This window comes from Python bivittatus, unplaced genomic scaffold, assembly GCF_059951505.1.
Source record: "Python bivittatus isolate LINGU-HERP-01145 unplaced genomic scaffold, Pbiv_v1 ctg000160_np1212, whole genome shotgun sequence".
In the NCBI taxonomy this organism is placed as follows: Eukaryota; Metazoa; Chordata; class Lepidosauria; order Squamata; family Pythonidae; genus Python; species Python bivittatus.
Window position 1 is genome coordinate 668,019 of NW_028277076.1, and position 24,077 is coordinate 692,095.

Below are 24,077 nucleotides of genomic sequence, written 5' to 3' on the forward strand. Positions count from 1 at the left end.
TTCTCTGCAGCGCTCCAGAGTTAACTTCTGGAATTCCTTCCCAGATGACGAGATGGCAGGCGATAAAACAGGGAGTGTTACACGCCAAGGGTTTTGTTGAGGGAGCCTGGCACTTCCATGCTCAGATGCAATCCAGCCCCTAAAGAGGGAACAAGATGGTGGATCATCCCTAAAGGGTCTCCAGAATCCCCTTGGATTTCCTGGGACTTACCGAAGACATGGCTTCTGCCTTCTGCCCCCTCGATGCACCATCTGCAGCTTCAGCATACCACGTTTGTGCTGCACTGTTGGGAAGGCCAGCCAGATGAGAGCTGCTGCTCCTTCTCTCCTTGCCTTCAAGAGTCCCTTTCCAGGGAAGGAGCAAGGCAGCAGCAGGTGGTGAGAAGGGGCCTCTCAGGCCCAGAAGCCCACCACTGCCGCGCGATGCAGGAGGAGAACTGCCGGTCTGGCAAGGGGCCGCTTTCCCCTGCGGCTGGGGATTTTCCTGCAAAGAGCAGGATGTGCTTCTGGCCAAACGCAGCTGCAGAAACGGGTGAGCCACCCCGATTAGCTGGGAGCACATTAACAAGGAAAAGGTCCCAGTGCCAGGCTCATTCACGACTGCTTCCCAGCCCTGGGCATCTGCGCAGGCCCTTCCGATGCTTCACTTTTGCAGGTAACCTTAGTGGCTCAGTCCCTGTCACCTTCTGGAGCCCCTGCATTGCAGACCCCAGGCCCGGGAGAGACCCCAGCAGGGTCCCCCACTGCCTAAAATTCCCGAGAGCCACTTAGTCATAAAAGGGGCTCCTTTGCTTTGTTTTGGCTTAAGCTATCCTCCCCGACGTGGGGGTTTGCAAATGTTCACCTGCAGCTTTAGGGCACATCCGTTGCGTTCCTCGCCTTCCAGTTTTAGCTTCCTACTTCCTGAGTGTGGTAGCAAGTGTCAAAAGCGTAACCAGCCAGCCCCAGCTTCCTTCAGGGGTAAAACACAAAACGATGCTGCAGATTAAGGCGAATAGCAGGCCGACGGCAAGGTTTCAAAATCCCTGGGTCTCCCCACCCCTGCTTGAGCTCCGAACCGCTCACCCCTCGCCAGTGACCTTGGGGCTGGCCCGGTAAAGGGATTACTCTGACTACAGCGCGATCCTAGATATTCTGAGCTTGGTCTTGGCTTCATGTGTTGTGCCAACCTGGCCAGGTTTGTGGCTGAGCGCGATGTGAGGCCTTCAGAGCCCATCTGGGCTCAAGCAGCCTGGCAGGTGCTTTAGAGGAGGGGGCTCCCAGGTTCCTCTGGCCTGATCAGAATTAAGCAAGGGGCCATAAACCAGGCAGGAGGCCTGTGTTCTGGCTGGCCAATGATCAACAGGCGAATGTGTTGCAACGCTGCAGAAACAAAGGCAAAGGGACATTTGAAAATATGATCCATTCCTGGCATTCTTATTGCAACATATGTTAAGCCACCAGCACGTCTGGGTGAGGCCAGACTGCATATTCAACCTGCCCCCCGCGCCAGCAGTTTTAGAAGGACAAAGCGATCAGCTCTCCGGACACGGAGCAAGCAGCTACTTTCAGGCCGAGCTGGGTTCTCCCACCGTTGTTTCTGGAAGGCTGCGTGGAACACGACCCCTCATGTGTTGATGCTCACTATGGGGAGAAGCCCCAAGGTCGGCAGAGCTGGGCATCTTTCTACCGTCCCCCAGAATGACCCCATCTCACGTTGGCAATACAAAGGAAACGAGCAACGGTTCGGTTTGTCTGGGAGTGAACTGCCACAGCGGGGGACCCTGCTTGCAGAGCCAGGGTGGGTAGCACTCAGCCAGAGGCTGCAGGGTGAGCCCCCCCCCGCCGGCCCCTTGCTCGGGCCTTCGCTTTCTGTGAGCCAAGATGGAGCCCAATCTGGGGGAGACCAGCCTCACACCTCATGAATCGACCCCGAATGGCTGATGGCCTTAACACGAAGCAAATCTCCCCGAACTTAGAAGTCTCTCGGGGCAGAGCAGGGTCCTTCGCTGTCCCACTCACAACCTTGTAGCAGAAGTTCACCCCTCTTCCCCCCACAAAGTTCGGTACAAAAAAACTGATTCTATTTAATAATTTTAAAGTATTGTCCCAGACTACTCGCTTAGAAAGTAGCCCTCTCAACTCCCTGGAAAAAAACTCACCTTTTGAAAGTAAGCGGTGCAGTTGACGCATCCTTAACTTGACCCTCGCTTCCTTCTTGAGGCAAAAGCTTTCTTGCGGCCAGAATTTTTGATTTTAACTTTATCAGCGTCCCTTGAGCAGACTCAGCCATCCCTTTGGTCTGAGGCTAATTTCTTTCAGGCATCTACTTTTGCCCCTCAGGGGCAGAGATTTACCTCTTCATTCTACGCAAGCACGAGCCACTCAGATAATGCCATGGCATATAAGCCACAGCGAAATAAGATCGGTTTGTTTAACCTTTTTATTTGGAGTTGCACAAAGGCAAAACTAACATTTTAAAAAAAAAAACCTTCAAAAAGCTACACACAGTATTTATATGTAAACATAAGAGACATCTGCAGCAACTGGAGAAAAGTCAGCGCCTCCGAAATCCTACGGCATCTTCCTGTTATGGTGAAAAACGGCTAATTGCAAACAGCCCATCAGCCGAGCGCGCCTGAGGGCCCTTCCTTTGCAGTGGAGAAGGGAACCAAGCAGATTCCAAAGATTTTCGGTTACAGAGAAGAAGCACGCACACGTGCACCTCCCAGGGACATTTTGGAGTGCAGCAGCATAGGAATGCCAACAATGAAAATAAAAATTCACCCAAAGAATCAACCCGTGCGCAAACGAGAGTCAGTGTTATCCTAAGAGGTGGGAATCCAGATCAGCTGGATCCGACGTGTCTGGCGTGCATCGTTTGACAAGCACATCCCGTCGGGGCGAGGAGTGCTGCAGTCAGTGAGAAGGCCTTGTTGGGGCAGGAAACCGAGAACAGGAGTCTTGGCCCCCATTCCTGATCTTGCAGTTTGGGGGAAGCCCAGAGTATGAATGTTCTTTTCCAAACGCGGTGCTGTGATGCCTCCTACTGGCCACAGAGCTAAGAAGGGGTCTTGGCCAGGCTGCAGAGAGAGTGCAGTCCCCAGAATTTTCTGCAGCCCTCCTGGTGGGAGACTCCCCATTTCCCCCACCGCCTTTTTGAGGGGGGAAATTCCCCGGCGAGAGGCAAAGGTGTGTCCGGAGACTAAATAAAAGTGGAGTCCAGCGGGTTGGTGTCCTGGGAGCTCTGGGCACGAGCCCCAAAGAGCTGCTTGATGAGGGCCGACTTCTCCTGCTCCAGTTGGGTGATCCGGTGGCCTTTGTCTGTCACCTCCTGGGGGCAAAGCTGTGTTAGCAAAGTGGCAGGTTGGGGCCTCCCCCCCCCAGAAAAGAGGAGACGGGTGCAAGGCAGGTTTTGCTCCTTGCTGCTGACCTTGGTGAGGAGTCTGTTCTGTTCTTTCAACATATTGATGGTCTGTTGTGGCCCTGCAAAAGAGGAGGGGCCCAGGAGAGCAGCAGGCGGGCTGTGCGGGGCCGTGGGGCTTGAGTTCATAGGCTGAAGGGAAAGGATGCCAGGTTTAGGCAAAGTGCAAGCCAGTTTTCCAGTCCCTCCTTATGGGCAGAAGCGCCTTGCCCCTCCAAACGCCCTGAAGTGCCTCCCAGCCCCAGCCCCACTGCTGCAGGGCTCTTCTCACCTTTGCTGAGAGTGAGAGCAACTGCCAGAGGCACCGATTCAGTTCCTGCACTTGGGGGAAGAGACGGCTGAGCTGAGTCCGCGTTCCCTCTGCAGGCAAGTCCTGCTGAGAAAAAGGGGGTGGGTCTGTGGCCGAGTCCCCGTTGGCGGCCTCCGTGCAGGTTGGCCAGCCCTCCCCAGCCACGCAGGGAGTGAATTCCCCACAAGCCTCAAGCTGTGGGGTTTGGGGGGATGTACAGGCAACATGCCAGGAGGAGGGCAGCTGTGGCAGGAAGGAGGCTCTAACATGGAAACGTAAGCTAAAGACCCCAAGCCCTGCGTGTATTTCGAGCAGCAAACTCTACCCGTTAAGGGTATGTCCACCCTCACCCACCCCCGTCGGACCTCCAGCAACTGAAGCGAGGGGCTGGATTTGAAACACGCAGCACGTTTCTTGCACACACAGGGTCCTACGCCAGAGGGCCAAGAGCGTGGGCCTGCTTGATTGCATTCTTGCGATGCGCGTGGGGTTGCACAAGCAGCGCCCCAATCGAGCATCTCCAAAAGGGGCTGGAACGGACGGGTGGAACACAATTGCCATGCTCTCTGGAACGGCCCGCTGGGCTATGGACTGTGGTTTCCGAGTCCCTGACCTGCAAGGCAGACTCACCTGGTGACTCGCACTCCGGCCCAGCTGCTTCTGCTGCTCCTGCAGGCGGCGGATCTGCTGGCGATACCATTCCCGAGCCCCTTCCACGAGCTCCAGCCCTCGCAGCAAGAACTCCTCCTCCTCCCCCAGCTCCTTCACCTGCTTCAGCTGCCGGGACAGACCAAGCGAGGGGCCCTCAGCCGGCAAGTAGCCGCCCCTCCTTTCATCGCCACTGCCCAGCAGAGTGGCCCAGCAGAGCCGCCTCTCCCCAGCTGGGCACGCTCCCCGCGCTTTGGACTGCAGCTCCCGTCATCGCCCCCCATGCACTACCGTGGGAGGCAACTCAAGCTGTCGGCCAGCAGGCCAGGCGTGGTGGGGCACCCCCATGCCTTGCCAGCTGTTAGCTCTCCTGGCAGGTGTGGGGGGGGGACATGCAGGGAACAAGACTTGGGGTACAAGCACCGGATGCCAAGGAGTCCTGGGGGCACGCGCGTGCGAGAGTACCATCTCGTAGTCCCCTCCGCTGGCGATGGTGTGCCTCCGGTGCTCCCCTCGGGCGCTCAGCTGCCTCCGGGCCTCCTTCCGAGGCCCCTCGTTTTCCAGCTGCCTGGCCGGCTTCCATCTCCTGCCGGCCTCTCCTGCTGCAGATGGGAACAGGAGCGTGAAATGGAGACCAACCCAGCTTAAGGGCCGGGGTGTATATGCGTGTGCGCGCGCGCGTGGCCCTGGTAGACCCCCATCCGCAAGGAACCAGCTCTTTGGGCCTGTTTCTTCCCTTTTCCCAAAGATCCCCCCCCCCCAGCTCCGAAACGAAAACTCCCTGGGAATCTGCCCTCTGATGGCATGCTGCTGCTCCGAGGCGTAGCCCCCCAATTCCCGGGAGTGACCCACCGACTCCTGAATCAATGCATTCCCCTTAATGTCCCACCAGTGACCTCCCCCTCCCCAATTAAACCCGGATTGTCCAAAGCTGCGGTCAGCCCGGCTGAGGGCACCGACGCCGCCATCAACTACGGGAAGCTCCCCAAGAGAAAAGAACTCTGCACGCGGGCAGAGGCGCTTCGGGGAACCTGCCTCCCTGCTCGGGCAGCCGCGGGTCACTCACCGGCTCGCTTGCCCTGCAGCCGCTGCTCCGCCTGCCCGTCGCTGCCGCTCTGCTCGAGGCTAAGAGGGGCGCCGCCGCTGCCGCCCGACCGAGCGCCCCTCTCTGCGGCGGGATCGCCGCTTTTCAGAGGCGGGGCGGCGGCGGCGTTGGGCGGCCGCTCCGCGAGCTTTGCCCCGGCGGCGTCCGCGGGGCCGTCCCCTTGCTCGGGGCTGAGGAGCGAGAGCCGGAGCCCCAGCACGAAGCGCTCGAAGGTGAGGTAGCCGCTGGCCGGGGCCGCCCGGCGCAGCCCCTCCAAGACGCCCCGCGGCAGCTGCCCCGCCTCGCCGCCGGGCTGCAGCCAGCGCGACTCGATCTCCCGCAGGTGCACGTAGCCGCGCCGCCGGTCGTCCAGGATGTCGTACAGCGGGCGCAGGCTCTGCAGGAACGCCCGCGGCAGCCCCTCCGCGCCGCGCTCCGGCGCCATCGGGGCGCTCCCGCGCGGCGGCGCCGGTCCGGAGGCGAACAAAAAGGGGCCCTCCGAAACTGGAACGGGCTCCGGTGACGTCAGCGGCCCCGGCGCTCATTGGCCGGCGGCCCAAGCCCTCGCCGCCGATTGGCGGAGGCGCCTCGCGAGCTGGTTTGATTTAGCTGCGTTCGCGGGAGCGGAACTGCTCGGCCACAAAGTTGCAGGCGGGGATTCCGCGCCCTTCGCGGCTGGGCCGGGGGGCTCCTCCGGGCCCCGCCGCTCAACGGCCACAATTCCCCGCCAGTCCCGCTTCGGCGGTGGGGGGATGCCCGGGCAGGACGGCGCTGCCCGCCCTCCGGCGGAAGGGAAGGCGCGTCCCGGCGGAAAACAGGCTGTGGCAGCCGCTCCCCTCCTCTTCCTTCCCTTCCGTTCCCTCTGCCATTTCCCCAGACCCGCCCGCCCCGCTGGCCGGCTGCGCGCACTCCGCTGCTCCGTCCCCGGGCGAGGCGAGGCGAGGCGAGGCGAGGCGCTCCGCGTGACTGGACGGGGCGGGACCCGCGGCTGAGCCCGACTGCCCGGCCTCCTGGGCAACTGGCGGAAGGGCGCGCGCTGGATCGCGGCCGCGCGCAGCGCTCCTTCGGTGCGCCCGGCCTCGGCGGGCGGGGTCGAGCCATGGCGCCGTTGGAAGAGGAGATGCGGGGCCGCCTGCGGCGCGCCGGCCAGTCCCACCTGCTGCGCTTCTGGGCCGAGCTGGGGCCGGCGCAGAGGGACGCGCTGCTGCAGGCGCTGGCGCTGCTGGAGCCCGAGGAGCTGGCGGAGCACTGCCGCCGGGCGGCCGAGGCCTGCAAGCAGCGGCCCTGCCCGGAGCGGCTGGACGGCCGCCTGCGCCCGCCCCCGCCCGAGTTCCTGGGCAGCGTCCGCAGCGGCGACCCGGCGGCTCTGGAGCGGTGGGAGGAGGAAGGTGGGCGAGCCCGCGGGCTTGGGATGCCCGCGCCCCTTGTAGCCCCGGGCCTGACCCAGCCTCCAGGGCCCTCGGATCCCGCTGGGAAGAGGCTGGGCCGCCAACCCGGTCAGCGCCACTTTGGGCCACTTTTAACCCGGCGCTGAGTGCCAGGAGGGTCTCTCAGCTGGGAGATGGGCAGAAACGGGCGGCGTCCCAGCTGTGCCTTCCCTCCTCCAGGCCTCCGGCAGATCTCCCAGAGCAAGGTGGCGGTGCTGCTCCTGGCTGGCGGGCAAGGGACGCGCCTGGGGGTGCCCTACCCCAAGGGCATGTTCGACGTGGGCCTGCCCAGCCACAAGACCCTCTACCAGATCCAGGCAGAGAGGATCCGCAAGGTGGAGCAGCTGGCCGGCGAGAAGTTCGGCGGCTCACACTGCGTGGTGCCCTGGTGGGTCCTGCAGCCCTGGGTGGCTTAAGCAGCGGCCGAAAGGGGTCGTCGGGGGTCCAGGGAAAGGCCGCTCACGTCGGGTTCTGGGTGCGCTTCTCTTGAAGGTACATCATGACCAGCGAGTTCACGCTGGGGCCGACGGAGAAATTCTTCCGGGATCATAATTATTTCAACCTGGAGAAGTCCAACGTGATCATGTTTGAACAGAGAATGTTGCCCGCTGTCACCTTCGGTGGGAAGGCGATCTTGGAAGAGAAGGGCAAGATCGCCATGGCACCAGGTGCGTGGCCTCCTCCCAGGGAGGGCCCTTTTCTGGCGCCGGGTGTGCCTTCCTGAACTTCAGGAACTTGTGCATTCGAATTCCCTCCACTTGTGCAACAGCGATTCCGTGGCGTTGTGGCAGGGTTGTGGCTGTTGAAAGTTCTGGCAAAAAGGATCCGCGGTATGTGGATAGCTGTGATGGACCGAAGGTAAACAGTTGGTAACGCCTTCTGTGACTGGATGGGGTAGAAAGCCGTTGCTTACTCCTGTGTTGCAGATGGCAATGGCGGCTTGTACCGCGCCCTGGTGGACCACAAGGTCTTGGACGACATGCAGCGGCGGGGCGTCCAGTCCATCCACGTCTACTGCGTGGACAACATCCTGGTCAAAATGGCGGATCCCGTCTTCATTGGCTTTTGCCTCTCAAAAGGGGCGGATTGTGGCGCTAAGGTGAGAGTGTCGGGACAGCATTCCCGGAGCCTGGTGGAGTCCAGCCTCCCTGGTGCAGAATCTGACTTGCGATACCGTGTGACCTCTTGATGCTTGTTTGCAGGTGGTGGAGAAAGCCTGCCCCGCGGAGCCCATGGGGGTGGTGTGTTGTGTGGACGGGGTGTTCCAGGTGGTGGAGTACAGCGAGATCTCCGTGGAAACAGCCGAGAAGCGAAATCCTGATGGCCGCTTGGCGTTCAGGGCAGGAAGCATCTGCAACCATTTCTTCACCCTTGGCTTCCTTCGGGAAGTAGCAGAGTAAGTCCTCTGCCCCCCATCGGTATTGGGGGCACTCCAAGAGTGGGGTGACCTGGCCCGGAGCGAAAGCAACAGGAGAGGAGAGAAAGAGATTCGTGAACCCTGATTGGATCCCGAATCCGGGAAGGATCTTGACCAATAGTTAGAACTAGAGAAAGCTCACGGCCTTTAATTTGGACACAGGGTGCTGCGGGAGGTAGTTTAACTGGCCTGCGGAACCTCTAGTCAGCTGTGGGTTACTCGGAAGGGGAAATAACTAAAAGTGCCTGAACAAACCACAGAAATGTCTCCCGAGTAGGACTAAAATTATGAAAGAGTTTTCAGGGAGTTGCCAAAAATAACACGCCGAGTCACGAGAAACTTCTTTTTCCCTTTTCCTTCACCCCCAAACGGCTGAGCCAACATTCCCCCGTCAGCTCTTTTCCCTTCTGCAGCAGGCAAAAGTTTCCAGGCTGCGTGGGATTAAGGCAGAGATGCCTTTGCTGAGCAAAGGAGCTGCTGCTGGTTGGTGTGGGGCCCCAGCTGAGCGGGGGGTGGTCCTGGCCGCTCTGGGGCTGCGCTTCCCAGAGGCGCTTCGCAGGAGCAGGCTGGTCCCCTTCAGGGTGGCTTCCCAGCTTAGGAAGACGGCGGGGCGGGGGGGAGGCTCTCGTGGCCAACGCTGTCGTTTCCTCCCCAGGCGATTTGAGTCGCAGCTGCGGCCTCACGTGGCGGTCAAGAAAGTGCCGTATGTGGACGAGGAAGGCAACTGGGTAAAGCCGCTAGAGCCCAACGGGATAAAGCTGGAGAAGTTTGTGTTTGATGTGTTCCCGTTTGCTAAGTTAGTGGTAGACGCATCTCTCTTTTCTTTTGGCCTGGGGACTCCAAGGCGGCAGCTGAGAGGGGGCTTTGCAGCCTTAGTCTCTGCGCTTACGTTAAGCCTGCAGGAGCGCTGCAGCCCCCCCCACTCTGCAAGTTGCTGATCTGGACGCCCTCCCAACTTAGGAGGCGTCCTGCGGAGATCAGTAACTCACACTGAGGTACGGGGGGCACCTTCTCTCGGAGCTGGTAAATCTGCTCCGTGCGGGGAGAGATTAATTGAGCGGGGTGCAGTCATGCGCATCTGAGCCCGAATTTCACAGAGCAAACAGGTGGGAAGTTTCATCCCCCTTTGGGGGTATCTCTGAGAATGCTAAACATCCATACAAATGTAAATAAACGAAGGGTGATCCAGAGTTATGTGGGTATCGCTTAACTAGCTTGGCAAGTAGAACCACCTTGTACCCAGAATTAAATCACTTGCTTGCCTGCTTTGAGCACCCAACTTTTTATTCCTGGGTTGATAGGAACTTTGTCGCCTTTGAAGTCCCGAGAGAAGAGGAGTTCTCCCCACTGAAAAACGCCGACACGGCTGCCAGAGACACGCCAACCACGGCGCGGCGTTCCATTCTCTCTCAGCATTACCGCTGGGCTGTGAAGGCAGGGGCCAGATTTGTGGCGGGCAACGGGCAGCAGATCCCGGAAAAGGAAAGGTGGGTGTGCCTGGCCTGAGTCTGCCACCTCCGACCGGCACGCTCAGTGGCTCTTGTGCCAGCGTGAGATTTTGAAGGGCGAGGAGGCAAAGTCTTGGGTTCACAGGCGTCGCTGGGTTTCGGCTTCGTGCGTTGTGTGGATCAGCCGTGTGTCTGATTCAACAAACTCAGGCTTTGTGAACCAAGCCAAAGATGGGCTTCTGGAAAGTTTCTTTTACGGGAGGAATGGGAATATTTTAAAATTCAGTTACTATTGATTTGTAAGATCTAATGGCTCTAAGTGGAGCATATCGAAAACCGTAACTATTTACCAGATACCAATAAAAACAGTATGTTAATTATAACCATTTATATAAAAGCCATCCACGTTTAGTGGCAATACTAATCAATTGAATTAGACACATACTTAAATTGGGTCGCAGCTTGCTCGGGTTGTTCTCCCAGTCCCAGATAGTGGATACAGACGTTGCAGGGAACACCGCTTGGTACATTAGGATCTTCATTACCCTCCTCGACCAGCATAAGTTGTCTTTGTATTTTGTGGAGAGCCTTAAACGGTTTTGCTTTCCTCTCTTTCCAGCTTCTCCCCGGACGATGAACCCCCCGCAGTGTGCGAGATCTCGCCTCTCGTCTCTTACTTTGGAGAGGTCAGAAAACTAAGCTCCAGAAGGGTTAAACAGGGAATAATTAAAGGGAATAGCTTTGCTGTTTTTTGCACTGGCTCTGAAATACACGGAGCAGAGTCCTTTGTAAACATTTACTCGTGTGTCCTGCAAAACATGGCAAGAGCCAGAATTCAACAGGAGAATTCAACTTTGCTTGGCACATAAAGGATCCTAATATTGAATTAGGCCTAGTATGCCAATAAACCTAGGAACCCTTCCCCTATTTGTTAAATATTATTTTTTAAAGGCACGTGCTCGGTGCCATAAAGTTAAACAGCAGCCTAGTTAGGCCTCTGCCTGCAAGAAGCCTGAAAAAAGAATTAGGTGAAAAATAATGTGAATGCAGTAAGTAGAAATAGGTGGATATGGGGAAAAGGCACTCTGTGTGCCTAAAGTAGATAGGAAAGAACTGATTTTAAAAATAAGGAGTTTGTGATTGTTGCAGAAGGCAGTGATAATTGAAACAAAATTTCACCATCTTTAACGATTACGACTATGCCAGTTGCATTCTATTTTTTCACACAATTCATCCCTGCCTTTTGGTTTATTCTAGCATTCAGGGTGTCTTAAAACAATCCCCCATATACAGCGTGTCAAACTCTTTTTGCAGGGCCTGGAAAAGCACCTGAAGGGCAAGAACCTTCCATCTCCCTTCCTTCTTGATGAGAGCAAAGCCGAAACTTTGGCAGAATCTTGAGTGAAACAGCCCCAGCTTGGAAAATGACCATTTCTTTTAATGCATACAGCAATTTTTTTAAAAACGGAACTCTGAGAAATAATCGAGAGTGCTTTGAGAATAAAGGCACGTTTACACCCTGGAGGAAGGTAGGAAAAATTACCACCTGAGAATTTTCTTCATATTAAAATGATTTTCAAAAGCAGCCCTGACAACGTGTGTTTCTTACAGATGGCATTCTTAAGAGGTAGGAAGAGCCTTAAACGGAGATTTGATCAAGGAAAGGCGGTTGGGGGTTCCTGGTTCTGGTGACTCAATAACTCTTTTGACTTCAGAGGCCGGATTCTCCCCGTGTCGAGATGCTACGGTCTTCATCCTCCTTAGCAGTATTGTAAGGACCAGGCTTCAAAGGGCAGCAAAGAAGAATATAAAATGAAATAAAACATCGGTCTAGCCAGAGAGGAAACAATACTGGACTTGGGAGGGGTGGCAGGTCCAAAGGAAGCCAGGATTGGGCCTGGAAGCAGACAGCCCAACACCCCCCCTTTCCTCCCTGTGTTTTGGCCTTATAAACTAGCCCTGTAAGGCCAGCAGGTGCCCCCTCTGGGTCTCTGCGCCGATCCGAGAGCCGGGCGCCCTTTCCCTGCAAAGCGGAGCCGGTAAAGCTGCGCGTTGTTCACTTCGCACGTGCCGCTGACTCGCTCTTTGGGATCCGTTCCAGCCCTGGCCACGCCTCTCTTCAGGGCCTGCCCATCGCCAAGCGGAGCCTAGAGGGCGCTGTGGCTACAGACGCCTCCGAGGGGGCGGGGCTGCACGGCCTTATAGCGTGGCCACTCTAGGCCTCCCTCTCTGTGCCGCGGGCAGCAACAGGAAGAAAGATGGCAGCGGGCGGAGGGGAGCTCCGCGGCTCCTGAAGGAAAGCTGTTCGCCGCCATGTACTCGGCGTCTTCCTCTTCGCCTCCGCCGCCGCCGCTCCTGTCGCCCCCCAGGCGGGATTTCATCTCGGTCACGCTCAGCGGCGGGGAGTTTCAGGCGGCGGCCGGCGGCGGCGGCGGCGGCGGCGGCGGCGGCGGCGGCTACAACAACAGCAAGGCCTGGCGGAGGCGTTCCTGCTGGCGGGTGAGGGAAGCCATAGAGTGGGGATGGGGCAGAGAGGCTCCACGGCGCCCTCTACGGGAGAGGCAGGTGGTGGGAGCGACCGCTGCCCCGCGCCCCCTGCCGGCGGGGTGGGGACTGCAGCGCCTGGGCTTCCCCTTCCCCGAGCTGAACAGGGGTGGGGGGAAATCCGGCAGGTCGAGCTTGCTGAGCCCTTCCCGACCTGCCATTAGGACTGGCTGGGAGGGGCACCTGTGGAAGCGCCTGGTGGGTGCTGCTGCTCTGTTGGCCCTGGCTGCGAAGCGCCTGCGTGCTGAAAGATGCAAAGAACGGCTCGGTCGCTGACGTGGTTTCTCTGGGTTTGCTGTGCGAGGGGCGGTGCTGAAAGGACAGGAGGGCCACAGGAGGGTTAGGGAGCCTCTCAGTTCTCGTCCCGGGGTTCCCGCAGAGGTTGGACTAATGCCTGAGATTGCTCTTCGGTTACTGCATCCTTACGCCTGCCTGCAGAAGCAAGTACAGTTCGCTTTGATTATGCGCCGTCAGGTCGCTGTTAGTGACCACATGGGTAGATGGGCTTTCTCCGTGAGTCGTAAGAGACTTCGCCTTGATAAATGCAGTTTCGAACGATACCTAATTGCTGGCAGATCAAAGAGTGTGACTTCCACCGTGGCTGGTTCAACGTTTCTGGTGTTTGGCCGCTTTCGGTCTCCAGCGCTTGCTGCTCTGAGGTAGACTGCTTCTGAACACAGGAGTTTCACTCTTTAAGACTGATAGAGACAGAAGGGGTGGGCCAGGAATCCATCCAGTTCAGGATCTGGCTTGCCATAAGAGCCAGTTGGGTGCCTCTGCGATTCCTGGCAGGCTGCTGTTGCCCAATAATAAATATTTTTTAAGACTCTGCGCTGCCTTTGATCCTGCAGGCAGGTGTAACCATCAAGACTGGACAGAAATGGATAAGCTTTGCTGCCTCCATTTAGATAGTTTTAATCTGTTTTTTTCAGGGAAATACTCCCTCCCAAAGTAGCCCAGTCATCAGTTCATAGTCAGTAGGCGAGACTGGCAGCAGGTGCATTTTCCTGTTACTGAACCGTTTTGAGAAAACAAGGGAAGATATTTAGGGTGTGGCAGGAAACGGCCAGGTGGTGCTGATCGTCCGAGGAGCTTCTCCTCTGAGACGTTTAGCAGAGAACTGGTTGCGTGTCTCTGGCAGTTGCCAACCCGCTGGATAAGGGAGAAGTAGAGCGGAGTCGAGCAGCAGCCTTGTTCCAGACCCAATGAACTGCACTGTATGTAAGAAGAATCTCTTTCTTGTTTAAGGCAGGCAGCTGAGAGGAGAGGTGGGGTTATAGCAGGGTAGTTGTGAAGGGGCCTGAGGGAAGGAGAGGCTGCTTTCCTTGGGCATCTCGTGGAGGAGACCTGGGTTGACTTCAGGTGTTCAGGGCATCCTCCGTTGTCTACCCCCAGTCACAGAGCCAGATGATCTTCCTTCTTTTGCTTCTGTTCTGAAGTGCCTCCTCTGTCAGTCAGATGCGCTAAATAAATATTGCAGAAGCACCTCGGGGCTGTGCCCTTGCTCTGATTCCTGGCATGTGAAGAGAACGGGGAGGTGCAAGTAGGCAGCATTCAACACAGTTTGTGGGACTCATACAGAGTGGCAATGTAGCACATTCAAAGGCTGAAGGTTTCTTTTGTGTTTTTGGTCATGTTCACTCTCAGAAATGGAAGCAGCTGTCCCGCCTTCAGCGGAGCATCATCCTCTTCCTCTTTGCCTGCTTGGTTGTCTGTGGAATCAAGACATATGCAAATATAGCTGACCCATGGAAAAGTAAGCCTGCTAGTTTTTCTACCACAAATTACTGCCGCACAGTTGTAATGGGCTGTTTTCGAAACAGCTAAAGCTGCAACCCTACACCTGTCTACTCAGAAGTACCGTATGTCCCTGCAGTTACCTGGAACTTACTCTCAAGTAAAAGGGATAAATTCCTACCTAAGCCTGTTTTAGAAGCCCCTCAGAGACTTTTTTTCTGGTATGTTGTGAAGAGCCACATGAATAGATGGTTCTGTACAGAAGAGCAATAGGGTTCATCGTGGGCCAATTCTGAAGCAGAAAAGGGACATTCTAACTGGTGGAATAAAATGAAGGGCCCCTTCTATACTCTGGGGTTATTCTGTTTTTGTGCTATTACTGTAACAAACAGTTTTTAAAAATTAAAACTTGTCCCAGCTTTTCAGACTGTTGTGTTCCAAATCTCCCAAGCAATACCTGAGTTGCATTTTTTATTATGGGAACAAGAAAGTTTGACAGAACAGAATGAATTAATTCTGATGGCTGGCCTGCCGGCCGGCCTGCCTGCCTGCTTGCCTTCCTCCTTCCTCCTTTCTTTCTACCACATTAACGTTATCGGCGGCGGCGGCTGATTTCATCTCATTGCATCAGGTTCATGGCAATTAATTTCTCCATGCAGGTGCAACTGGCAGATCTTTGGAGGAACAGAAGGCTGATCTGGAGATCCCTGGGTTGAATCCAGCAAATCAGGCGATTCTCCCAATACCCCAGAAAGCTGATGCCAGTCTCAGGGACTTTTCACCTCAAGTAATTCCCCCCTCCCTCACCTCCCATAATATCTTATTGTAAGTTAAGGGGTGGGACAGCAACCTATAACACAGCTCAGCTGTACGTGGCCCTAATTGTTTGTAAATCTGGCCTTTGAACTTTCTACCTAGAAGGACTTTTTTAACTAGACTGATCCCCAGACTAGCCTTTACTGACTGAACAAAAGCGCTGGCATGTTCTAGGGTCCAGGTCTTTTTAAATGAATTTGGGATGCTCCTCTTTGCCATTTGCCCAAAGGGACTGAGAGTCCCCATAGAATGAATTTAGGAGGGGCCAGTGGTGGGAAGTTAGCTGACTTTAAGTGTAGCCTCTGTGTCATGACCAAACTCTCAGTTCCGGGTAAACTTGTGCTTAGTCCACTGAGGATTATTAAGGTAACTTAAGCAGGAGCTCAGCAGCGAAGCCTCGCTGCCAACCTCTGGCACTGATTCCTTGGCTCTTGCTTTTCAGAAACCTCCAAAACTGATTCCTGCCCGTCGAGGGCCTCCGAACCTGCAGATCAGGCCACCTTGGAGGGAGACAGAGGTGAAGTCCCAGGAGCAAGCCGTCAGAGGGGAGGGAAAACCTGGCCAGGCAGGTCAGGAGCATAACATGGAGAAGTCCGTCATTAGGTGAGCTGCTTGCTTCTCCCACTTCAGCCTACGGGAATTTGACTGTTCTAGACTCCTCTCCTGAGCCACTCTGCACAGCTGCAGGCAGGCGAGGGTACACACGTTAATGGTGTAGAAAGATGAGATTTCAAACATGGATTGCTAGATTGGCAGGTAAATGTGTCATAGCTAGAGTTGGAGCTTGAAGTTGAGCGGGATATAAGGCAGAGCTAACAGTGGTCTGATATGGGGGTCCTGGGAGCTCTGCCCACAAGGCTGAAGGACTGCCCATTCGTGCAGATTGGCAGGGAAAGCAGCTGTCAGAACCTGCATCACCCAACTGTTGTTGTTTTCCATTGTATTGCATTCGTTGGGAGTTGGATTGATTTGTTTCTGCCACTTGTAATTAAGGGGGGGGGCTGTTAATGGTTGTAAGGGGAGTTGGGAAGCAGCTTAACCATATATTGGCAATTTAGACTGACTTGATTGCCGGCCAGGCAGCTGGGGCCCAAAGAACCAGGAAGAAGCTCCGGGAGGAAGGAGAGAGGTCAACAACAGGTGAAGAGGAGTCACGACGCCAGGCAATAAGGGGAGGGGGGATAAATAGAGGGAGGTTTACCCAAGGCGTTAGTTTTAGCAATGTTCTGTTTACAAGCTACATGTACACCTTAATAAAGAAGTATTTTTCTGAACCAAGTCTGGTTGCGTGAGAATGCTTCAGAACTGAGAGTTGGACATCGTGGACTTGACAGCAGCGTTGAGGGTGCCGGGAAATGCCCTCCCTCGACTGGGGAGGTCTTTGTGACATCACTGTAGTTGCAGCATAGTGAATGACTCTGGAGGAGTGAGAGTCTTTGCAATGCTCCTCTTTTTGCAGTTGGAGAGGAGCTGTGATTGAGCCCGACCCGAGCCCTGAGCCGCCTTCCAAGAAAATTAACGATCTGGGCAGGCCTTCTCCTGTGGCTTCGGAAGACCAGAAAGAGCCAGGTACTGGGACAGGGCTCAGCTTCACCCAGATGGCTCTCCAGTGTATTTGCTGATGTGGGAGCCCACAGGAGCTTTTCCTGTTATGGGGAGTTGTTGTGACTCTGTTTTCCCCAAAGGGTGGCTCCTGACTGCTCTTTCCTCCTGTTTTAGTGCCCCTCAACGAGCGCCAGCTGGCTGTGATTGAAGCCTTCCGCCACGCGTGGAAAGGCTACAAGGAGTTTGCCTGGGGCCATGACGAGCTCAAGCCCATCTCCAAGTCCTTCAACGAATGGTTTGGCCTTGGACTGACACTCATCGATGCGCTGGACACCATGTGGATCTTGGGCCTTAAGGCAGGTCTGTTCCTTGGCTTTCTCCAGCTGTTGGCTCTGCCTTCCTCCCACAACCAGGAAAACCTGGGTTCAGGAGAAAGTGCTCAGGCTGTGTGCACAGTGGGCGCCCTTCTCTTCTCTCCACCTTTGTCAGCCCGCCCAACGCCATTCTCGTAAGCTGACGCAGCTGTTCCAGCACGGCAGCGTCTCCAGAGGATGCCTTTTGGAGAAAGGTTATGACAGCGCCCAGTGTGTGGCAGATAAAGCATCCACAGTGCAGGAATAGTCTCTCGCCCCAAACGACTGAGTCTGTGCCATAGCCTGGATGTGGGGAAGGGCTCCTCTTTCAGGAGGGGGCACCGAGCAGGCAGGGTCTGGAGACAGGCACTTGTGCGAGCTTTTCCTCTCCCATATGGGAGGAGACCACCAGTGGCTGGCTCGAGCTTCTTTGCTTCCTTTCTCTGACGTAGAGTTCAAAGAAGCAAGAGAGTGGGTTGCCACGGAGCTGAACTTCAACAAAAACGTGGACGTCAACCTTTTTGAGAGCGCCATTCGTATCCTCGGGGGCCTGCTGAGCACCTACCACCTGTCTGGGGACAGCCTCTTCCTGGAAAAAGCTGTAAGTAGCCTGTCTGCCTTCCAAGGCCCCAGGACGATCCCTGCCCTTTCGGAGCAGTCTCCGTATCGGTCCCTTCCCTCTCCCGGCACTTAACTGTGTGCTCGGTTGCTCTTTCTCACTCTCCCGCCCTGCTGTTTCTCCGTTGTTCAGAAAGATATCGGGAGCAGGCTCATGCCGGCCTTCAACACCCCCTCCAAGATCCCCTTTTCAGACGTCAACATCGGGCGAGGAACGGCCCACCCCCCACGCTGGACTTCTGACAGCACCGTGGCCGAAGTGACCAGCATCCAGTTGGAATTCAGGGAGCTCTCGCGCCTTACGGGGGAAGAGAAATTTAAGGTACTGGGCGAGTGGAGTTGCTGGGCTCCCTCCTCTTTAAGTTACTGCCGTCACGCGGAAGAGACCGTCTAACCAAGAAGTGGAAACATCTCTTCCTTAGCTTTTGGGATAGTCATTGGCGAGGTTCTTGTTGCAGGAGATGAGAAAGAGAAGGAACGTTGGGAGCATAGAGTTCAGCCTCAGGTTCTCAGCCTGGGACCAGCTTCTCTCAGACTGGTCTAGTAAAGGCTTCTTGTATTTCTGCTTGGGGACAGTATGGCCCCCACGGGGTTAGGCTGGATGGAACTGGGTCCAATCCCCCAGAATTATAGTTCCTGTACATATTTCAAAAACCTGTTTGTGTACTGTTCTTTCTGGGTGTGGTTCTGTTAGTGGATGTGTACAAAAAGCTTCACTGTTTGTTCCTTTGCTTCCTAGAATGCTGTGGACAGGGTGATGAAACACGTCCATTCCCTTGCTGGCAAGAATGATGGCCTGGTGCCCATGTTTATCAACACCAACAGCGGGCAGTTCACACATCTCGGGGTCTACACCCTCGGGGCTCGAGCAGACAGCTACTACGAATACTTGCTCAAGCAGTGGATCCAGGGAGGGAAAAAGGAAAATGAGTAAATTCTTATAAAATTCTCTTCCTTCTTTTTTATGACCTCTAGAATAAGCGTTATTTTCTGTGGAGAATTCCAGGGCTTTTTCTGCAAGCTTCATGCAGAAATGGAATTTGGGCTGATCTGAAGTCGGGATGGAAATGGCGGTGCCTTCTGGAATCTGGCCCCCTCACACACATTAATACTTCCCTGAAGCTGCGTTCCTTTGTTCTCAGAAAACCATGCACGTGCCCACATACACCAGTTCTCAGACATAATGTGTGAATGTTTCTCCAGTTTATGGCCTGAAGGTAATTGTACATGAAGGATGGATCCAAAATACAGAAGAAGCTTTAGGGCTGGCGTTCTTCACTGAACCTAGTTAACTCTGTATCTTTGCTAGCAGGAGGTAAACCTGTTTTTAAACAGCCACTAACGACCGCGTGTTCCGCAACGGCAGGCTCTTGGAAGACTACGTGAAGGGTATTGAGGGTGTGAAGAGGCACCTGCTTCGGAAATCCCAGCCAAGAAGGCTGACGTTTGTCGGCGAGCTCGCTCATGGCCGTTTCAGTGCGAAGATGGTAAGCCACCTTTTAGGGGAAGAGGGTGGGCAGGGGGTTGCTATTCCTGCAGCAGCTTTCTTTCCATAACGCTGCTCCTACGGAGGTTCTCAGTCTCGGGGTGTGCTATGGAACGGTGCAGAGTCTGACTTGCTTCCCCTTCGGCAGCCAAATGCTCCCCATGTTCACCAAGTCGTCTGAGTGTTGTTGAGCAGTTAATCATGTTTCATCCCCCAATTCCTGCATGGCAGAGGATGGATTTGCGTAATTAAGCAAACTGCCCCTTTGGCGTTTGAGGGCTGTGTTTTCAGCCCTTTCATTGGGCCTTTCCGTCCAAAGGTCATCGTGGGGAATCGGATCCCATGAAAACCGCTGGACTCTCGGCACTTTCTCTTCTCCCGCGACTGCTGTTTCCAGGGGTTTGTATCTGCCTGCGCAGATCCTCCCCCTTCCTTCTTCACTTTTGTTATCAGTTCCCCTATTTTGAATGAGAAAGCCCTTCTCGGCGCTGGGGCAGAAAGACAGCAGGCAGTGCTGGTAGGCCACAGGCCCAGTGTGTGTGGGGCCCCAGCCCAAGAACGCTTCCCAGGTCCATGGTTCTCTGCCAGATGTGCTGGATCTCCAGCAGAGAAGAGAGGCTTTTGGAGAGAGTCGGTGTCTCACAAATTCTTGTGCTTCTGGAGCAGGATCACCTGGTCTGCTTCTTGCCCGGAGCCCTGGCCCTTGGAGCTCACAATGGGCTTCCAGCAGATCACATGACCCTGGCAGCGGAGCTGGCAGAAACCTGCTACCAGATGTACGTGCAAGTGGAGACCGGCCTGAGCCCCGAAATCGTCCATTTCAACATGCATGCGCAAAAGGACCGGAAGGACGTGGAGATTAAGGTGAGCGGTTCAGCAGGGCCCATCCTGCCCTGGGTGCCCTGAGTTCAGAGCAGAGACTTACACTTCAGAGCTTGGTCTGTAACCGCCACTCTGCCGCGAGCCTTCAAGTCATATGCGGGGGTGTGGACGCTCAATGTAGAAATACAAGCCCCCCCCGCACGTCACGCACGCCCTGCGATAGGGTGCCAGCGGTGCGGTAGGCTTTTGCCCCTTCGGTTCCAGAAGTCTTCCCTTCTGCTCTCCCTTCCCCAGACTGCAGATAGGCACAACCTCCTGCGTCCTGAGACCGTGGAGAGCCTCTTCTACCTGTATCGATTCACTGGCGATAAGAAGTACCAGGACTGGGGTTGGGAGATCCTGCAGAGCTTCAATAAATACACCAGGGTAAATCTGAGCTCTGGCAGCCCGGACCATCTGCTTCACCCTCAGGGTCCCAGCAGAGCAAAACTAGGGAAGGAGAAGACCCTGCATAATCTTCTCCTGGGGTGGCTCCAGCAGGGAATACAGTTGGGGAGAATCGGCTGGAGCAAGGCAAGCTTTTAATTAACAGCTCCCCGCACCTATGAACCTTGGCGGCCCTCCGATTTCACATCTGCTCTCTTGGGGTTCTTCCATCCAGGTCCCGACCGGCGGCTACACGTCCATCGACAATGTCCAGAACCCCAGCCACCCAGAGCCGAGAGACAAGATGGAGAGCTTTTTCCTGGGTGAAACGCTCAAGTACCTTTTCTTGCTCTTCTCAGATGATGTGAACTTGATCGACCTGGACAAGTATGTCTTCAACACAGAGGCCCACCCCTTCCCTATCTGGCCATCAGCATAAACGAAAGCCAGGGCGTCTGCCGTTCCCAGGTTCAATCACGCCCCAGTTACGGGGGACCTGAAGGGAAGCGTGTCGAAGGCTGTAAGCCACGTTCCTGGTGAAGCGAGCCTCCAAAAGGAATTGTATATGAGGGGAGGTGGATCTTTGGCCTGGAATCGCTCCCCCCTCTCCAAATACGGGCACCCAAGCAAGGAATGGGCAAGCAGTTCACTGCAGTGCCAGATCCTGCTTGGCACAAGTGGGATTCTGGGGAGAGCAGGGCTCACTTTGACCCCTCAGACCTAGCAAGAGAGGGTGCTCCTTGAAGGGCCCAGCATTGTTCTGTTGTCTCCATACCGTATCTCCGCAGGGGAGGCCATAAAGAGGAAAACGTAGCCTTGTCCCGGATATTCATGCCGCTTGTCACTGTGGTGGTAACTTCCCAGGATCATTCCAAGGCAGGAGGTGGTAGTGATGGTGCTGGCAGAAGGAAAACACGCCCCTCTAAAACAGTGTTCATTGCTGACAGCGACCTCCTGATTCTGAAAGAGCGCTTTGAATAATCGGGTGGAATGTGCCGAGGTGAACTGGGAAGCTAGATGCTGGTTTTGGGCACGGTGATATATATCTATTTTTTTTTTTTCTTAACTTATCTGCAGCAGTGCAGGGAGGAAAATGTGAAAAGAAAATTTATGTTACAAAACAAAAACAGAGGTGGCTATCTATATAGGAATTTATATATGTATAATATGAATAATGTTTTGGCTCAGGTATTCTGCCGAGAGCTGTTTCCTGAGGGGAGGGGGAACCTGATGGACGTGTGGGTTCCTCTTCCAGGTTGAGCCCACCTGAGTGGGCCACTGGCCTTTACGAGCAAATGGGTGGGGCCTTGGTTTGGCCCAGAGGACAAGGAATTCCAGTACTCCGTTTCCCCAGAGTGAATTGGGCCCGTTAGGAGACACGCTAGCAGGATTTCTGCGATGCCTCCCATATTTGGCTTGAAAAGAACCCCCAGGAAATGCAGGTTTAAAAACCTGCCAATTAACCCACCTGTGCTCTGTGGCTTTTTAAATAGTGGCCACAGAGGAAGCAGCTCGCTAAAGGTGCAAACTCAGATCTATTTATACTGAAACACGGAACAAAGGCTTGTGGGCTTCTGCTTTACGCTTCCATTGTGGTCTTGCTGTCTGTCCCTGAGTCAATACAAGAGCAACCTGCAGGATAAGAGGATGTGTCCCTTCTCCGAGGCTCTCCGGTGTGGGCAGGTGCTAGCCTTTTATTCAGCTACAAGCCTGCCTCCCAGTTCGTTCTTTGTATGGTTACGCCGTCTCTTCGGCCTTCACTAGGTGCATTCCTTTTTAGCTTTCATTTTCCTCCCTCTCCCCAATTGCTCACTTTCAGCACTTTAAAAGAGGGGCAGAGAGAAGATTTATGAGACAATCCTCCCCAGCTTTGGTGGGACTGACTTTTTTTATTCAACCCTTTCCCTATGGGGACTTCCCTGACTGCACCCTTCATGCTTTCTGAAGCAGCGTGGTTGTCACTGTTACCCGGTCATGATGCTGTTGAGGCTGGAAGAGCTGCTTTAAACCCCTGCCTGGCATCGCCCCTCTTGGAGTGGAGGGGGGCTGCACAAGCTGCTGGAGCTGTGGCAGGAAAAATTCTGGCTGGATTGTTGTCTGCAAAAATGGTTTCAGGGGGACCGGTAATCCACTCAGTTTCTTTTTTGTATGTGAGGTGTGACCCAAAATCCATGTTACCCAGGATGGTGGTGTTTGGAGTTACCTTATGGACCGAACAATGCAGTGACCAAGAATCTGAATCGAGAAAATGATCATTCAAATCTCTTGGTGGCATTTCTCAAACTCGGTTCCCTCCTCCCTGCAATATGGCCCCAGTTGTGAGGCTGGTTGTTTTTAGGGTGGAGAAAATTAAATGAAGTGCTTTGAATGCTTGAAGCACAGTATCAACATCATAATTTTTCCCCCCAATCTTCTTACTGTAACTGTGGACCTTTGGAGGACCACACTATCTCCACGTTCTTTTAAATGAAGTCAGTGTTTTGTTTGTTGTTTTGGCCACAAAGTGCCAACTGAACGATGGGGGGGGGAAGCAGCCTTGTTTTTGAGGGGGGCACTTGCAGACCAGTGTTGTGTAGTTTTCTGTTCCCCATTTAAACAGATCCTGGAATTTAAGCCATACTCTAAATCCCCAGTTTTGGGAGGCTGACACTTTACTTTGAATTGGTGCCTTCTGTATTCAAGGGGAAAGATAGGTTTGGGGCGGTCAGGTACCAAAAGGTGAGGATTTCTTCCAGCAAACAAAGTACACAGAGGCCGGGTTGCACCCCCCCACCACAACTTGCAAGTCTTTTTCAAACAGGCCGCCTAATACGGTTGTTTCTTGGACCCTTCTCAGTTAGATGCAGAATCCCCCCTCTGCCCCCAGTGCAGTTTTTTTTTTTTAAATTGGTGTACAGCTCTAAATTCCCACTTGCCTCATGCTCTCCACAATGGCTGAAATGTCCTCCTACTCTTGGAGATTTCAAGAGAAATTTACCACTTCAGGAAAACTTAGGTCATTTTCATGTTTGTTTTGCACAGCCAAGTCTGAACGCATTCCTCATGTAGCTTTTCTGCAGTCTTGCCTTAAGGCTGCGCATTATCACGGCCAGTTCTTCTTCCCATGTCTTAAGAGCAGAAGTCTTGCCCTCCCTTCTCTACTGAAAGAATGATTGGGCACAGCTGGCAATTTGCAGGAAATGGGCAGGAAATCAGGCCAGGTTTAAGGCTGCCAAACTCAGTAGAGAGGCTCGGTGTTGTCAGAAGCACCCTGTGCCCTCCCACCATTTCCTCTGCATCATTACTTTCAAACTACCTTTTTTTTCCCTGAGAAAAGACATACTGCTGAAGCCTTGTTGGTGTGTGATCTGGTCCAAGATATTTGTGAAGTAGAACCGATACCTTTGTGAATGTGCAAATGGTTTTAAGTGTGCCTCACCTTTTTGCAGAGGTGGGAGGAATCTCTTTGAATGAAACAGAACCCTGTGTGAATTTAGTTGGGAAGCTAATCTGCAGAATTCTACCCCACCTTAATAAACTTGTAATTTATTTTGAGACACTGTGGCTTCCATGCAACTTACTGCTTATGTTTTTCTCTCCCTGCTAGAATGGGTTTGGCTGGCTTTTGCATGAGAGGTTCAATGAAAAAAAGCCACGGGGAAGTGAAACCTGCCCTGGGTTCAGCACCACTAGAGAAATTAGGTCTGCTTGCTGAGCACCATCCCCTGACAAAGCCCGCAGGCAGGACTCTTCTGCACCCAGCTCTGGCCTCATCGGTGGGGTCTCCAGAGCGAAATCGGGTCAGCAAGCAGGGGAGGGAAATGAGCTCTTTTCCTTGGGTTGTGGCTCTTCTGGGCCCAGGCTAGGTGGTCCAGAGGTCTAATTCAGGACAGCACACCTGTTGCTTTCAGGGGGGTTCTGGGGGTCAGCATCTGCCTGCAGGATTTCGATCCCTCAGGAGAGGACAAGTTGTAAGCCTGAATTAATTTTAGCACAAGAGCCAGGTGCCTAGACCTGGCTCAGAATGACCAGTGG

General features: G+C 54.5%; 3 protein-coding genes across 5 annotated transcripts; 2 read left to right on the forward strand and 1 right to left on the reverse strand.

The window, feature by feature from the left end:
- Positions 1-2,281: 2,281 nt before the first annotated feature.
- Positions 2,282-5,870, reverse strand: SAPCD2 (suppressor APC domain containing 2). Of its 2 annotated transcripts, none has more exons than XM_088146809.1 (6): positions 5,407-5,870; positions 4,806-4,942; positions 4,323-4,469; positions 3,675-3,779; positions 3,413-3,535; positions 2,282-3,313 (listed from the first exon to the last, which is right to left on the reverse strand). In XM_088146809.1, the coding sequence occupies exons 1-6, from the start codon at positions 5,867-5,869 to the stop codon at positions 3,185-3,187; spliced, it is 1,104 nt and encodes a 367-aa protein (XP_088002935.1). In that variant the 5' UTR covers position 5,870; the 3' UTR covers positions 2,282-3,184. The 2 variants fall into 2 exon arrangements, with proteins under 2 accessions (XP_088002935.1, XP_007427150.2); XM_007427088.4 differs by having other exon boundaries at positions 2,287-3,313; positions 3,675-3,776.
- Positions 5,871-6,373: 503 nt separating this feature from the next.
- UAP1L1 (UDP-N-acetylglucosamine pyrophosphorylase 1 like 1) lies at positions 6,374-11,301 on the forward strand. Of its 2 annotated transcripts, none has more exons than XM_088146806.1 (9): positions 6,374-6,812; positions 7,032-7,239; positions 7,344-7,519; positions 7,778-7,950; positions 8,054-8,247; positions 8,924-9,064; positions 9,570-9,755; positions 10,336-10,402; positions 11,031-11,301. In XM_088146806.1, exons 1-9 carry the CDS (start codon positions 6,524-6,526, stop codon positions 11,115-11,117), a joined length of 1,521 nt encoding a protein of 506 aa, XP_088002932.1. In that variant the 5' UTR covers positions 6,374-6,523; the 3' UTR covers positions 11,118-11,301. The 2 variants fall into 2 exon arrangements, with proteins under 2 accessions (XP_088002932.1, XP_088002933.1); XM_088146807.1 differs by having other exon boundaries at positions 8,924-9,034.
- A 634-nt stretch (positions 11,302-11,935) lies between these two features.
- On the forward strand, positions 11,936-23,597 carry MAN1B1 (mannosidase alpha class 1B member 1). Its single transcript, XM_088146803.1, has 13 exons — positions 11,936-12,215; positions 13,908-14,016; positions 14,657-14,784; positions 15,256-15,416; positions 16,273-16,382; positions 16,533-16,718; positions 17,164-17,312; positions 17,463-17,651; positions 18,069-18,259; positions 18,696-18,816; positions 19,482-19,679; positions 19,932-20,063; positions 20,299-23,597. Exons 1-13 carry the CDS (start codon positions 12,030-12,032, stop codon positions 20,500-20,502), a joined length of 2,064 nt encoding a protein of 687 aa, XP_088002929.1. The 5' UTR covers positions 11,936-12,029; the 3' UTR covers positions 20,503-23,597.
- Positions 23,598-24,077: the final 480 nt, after the last annotated feature.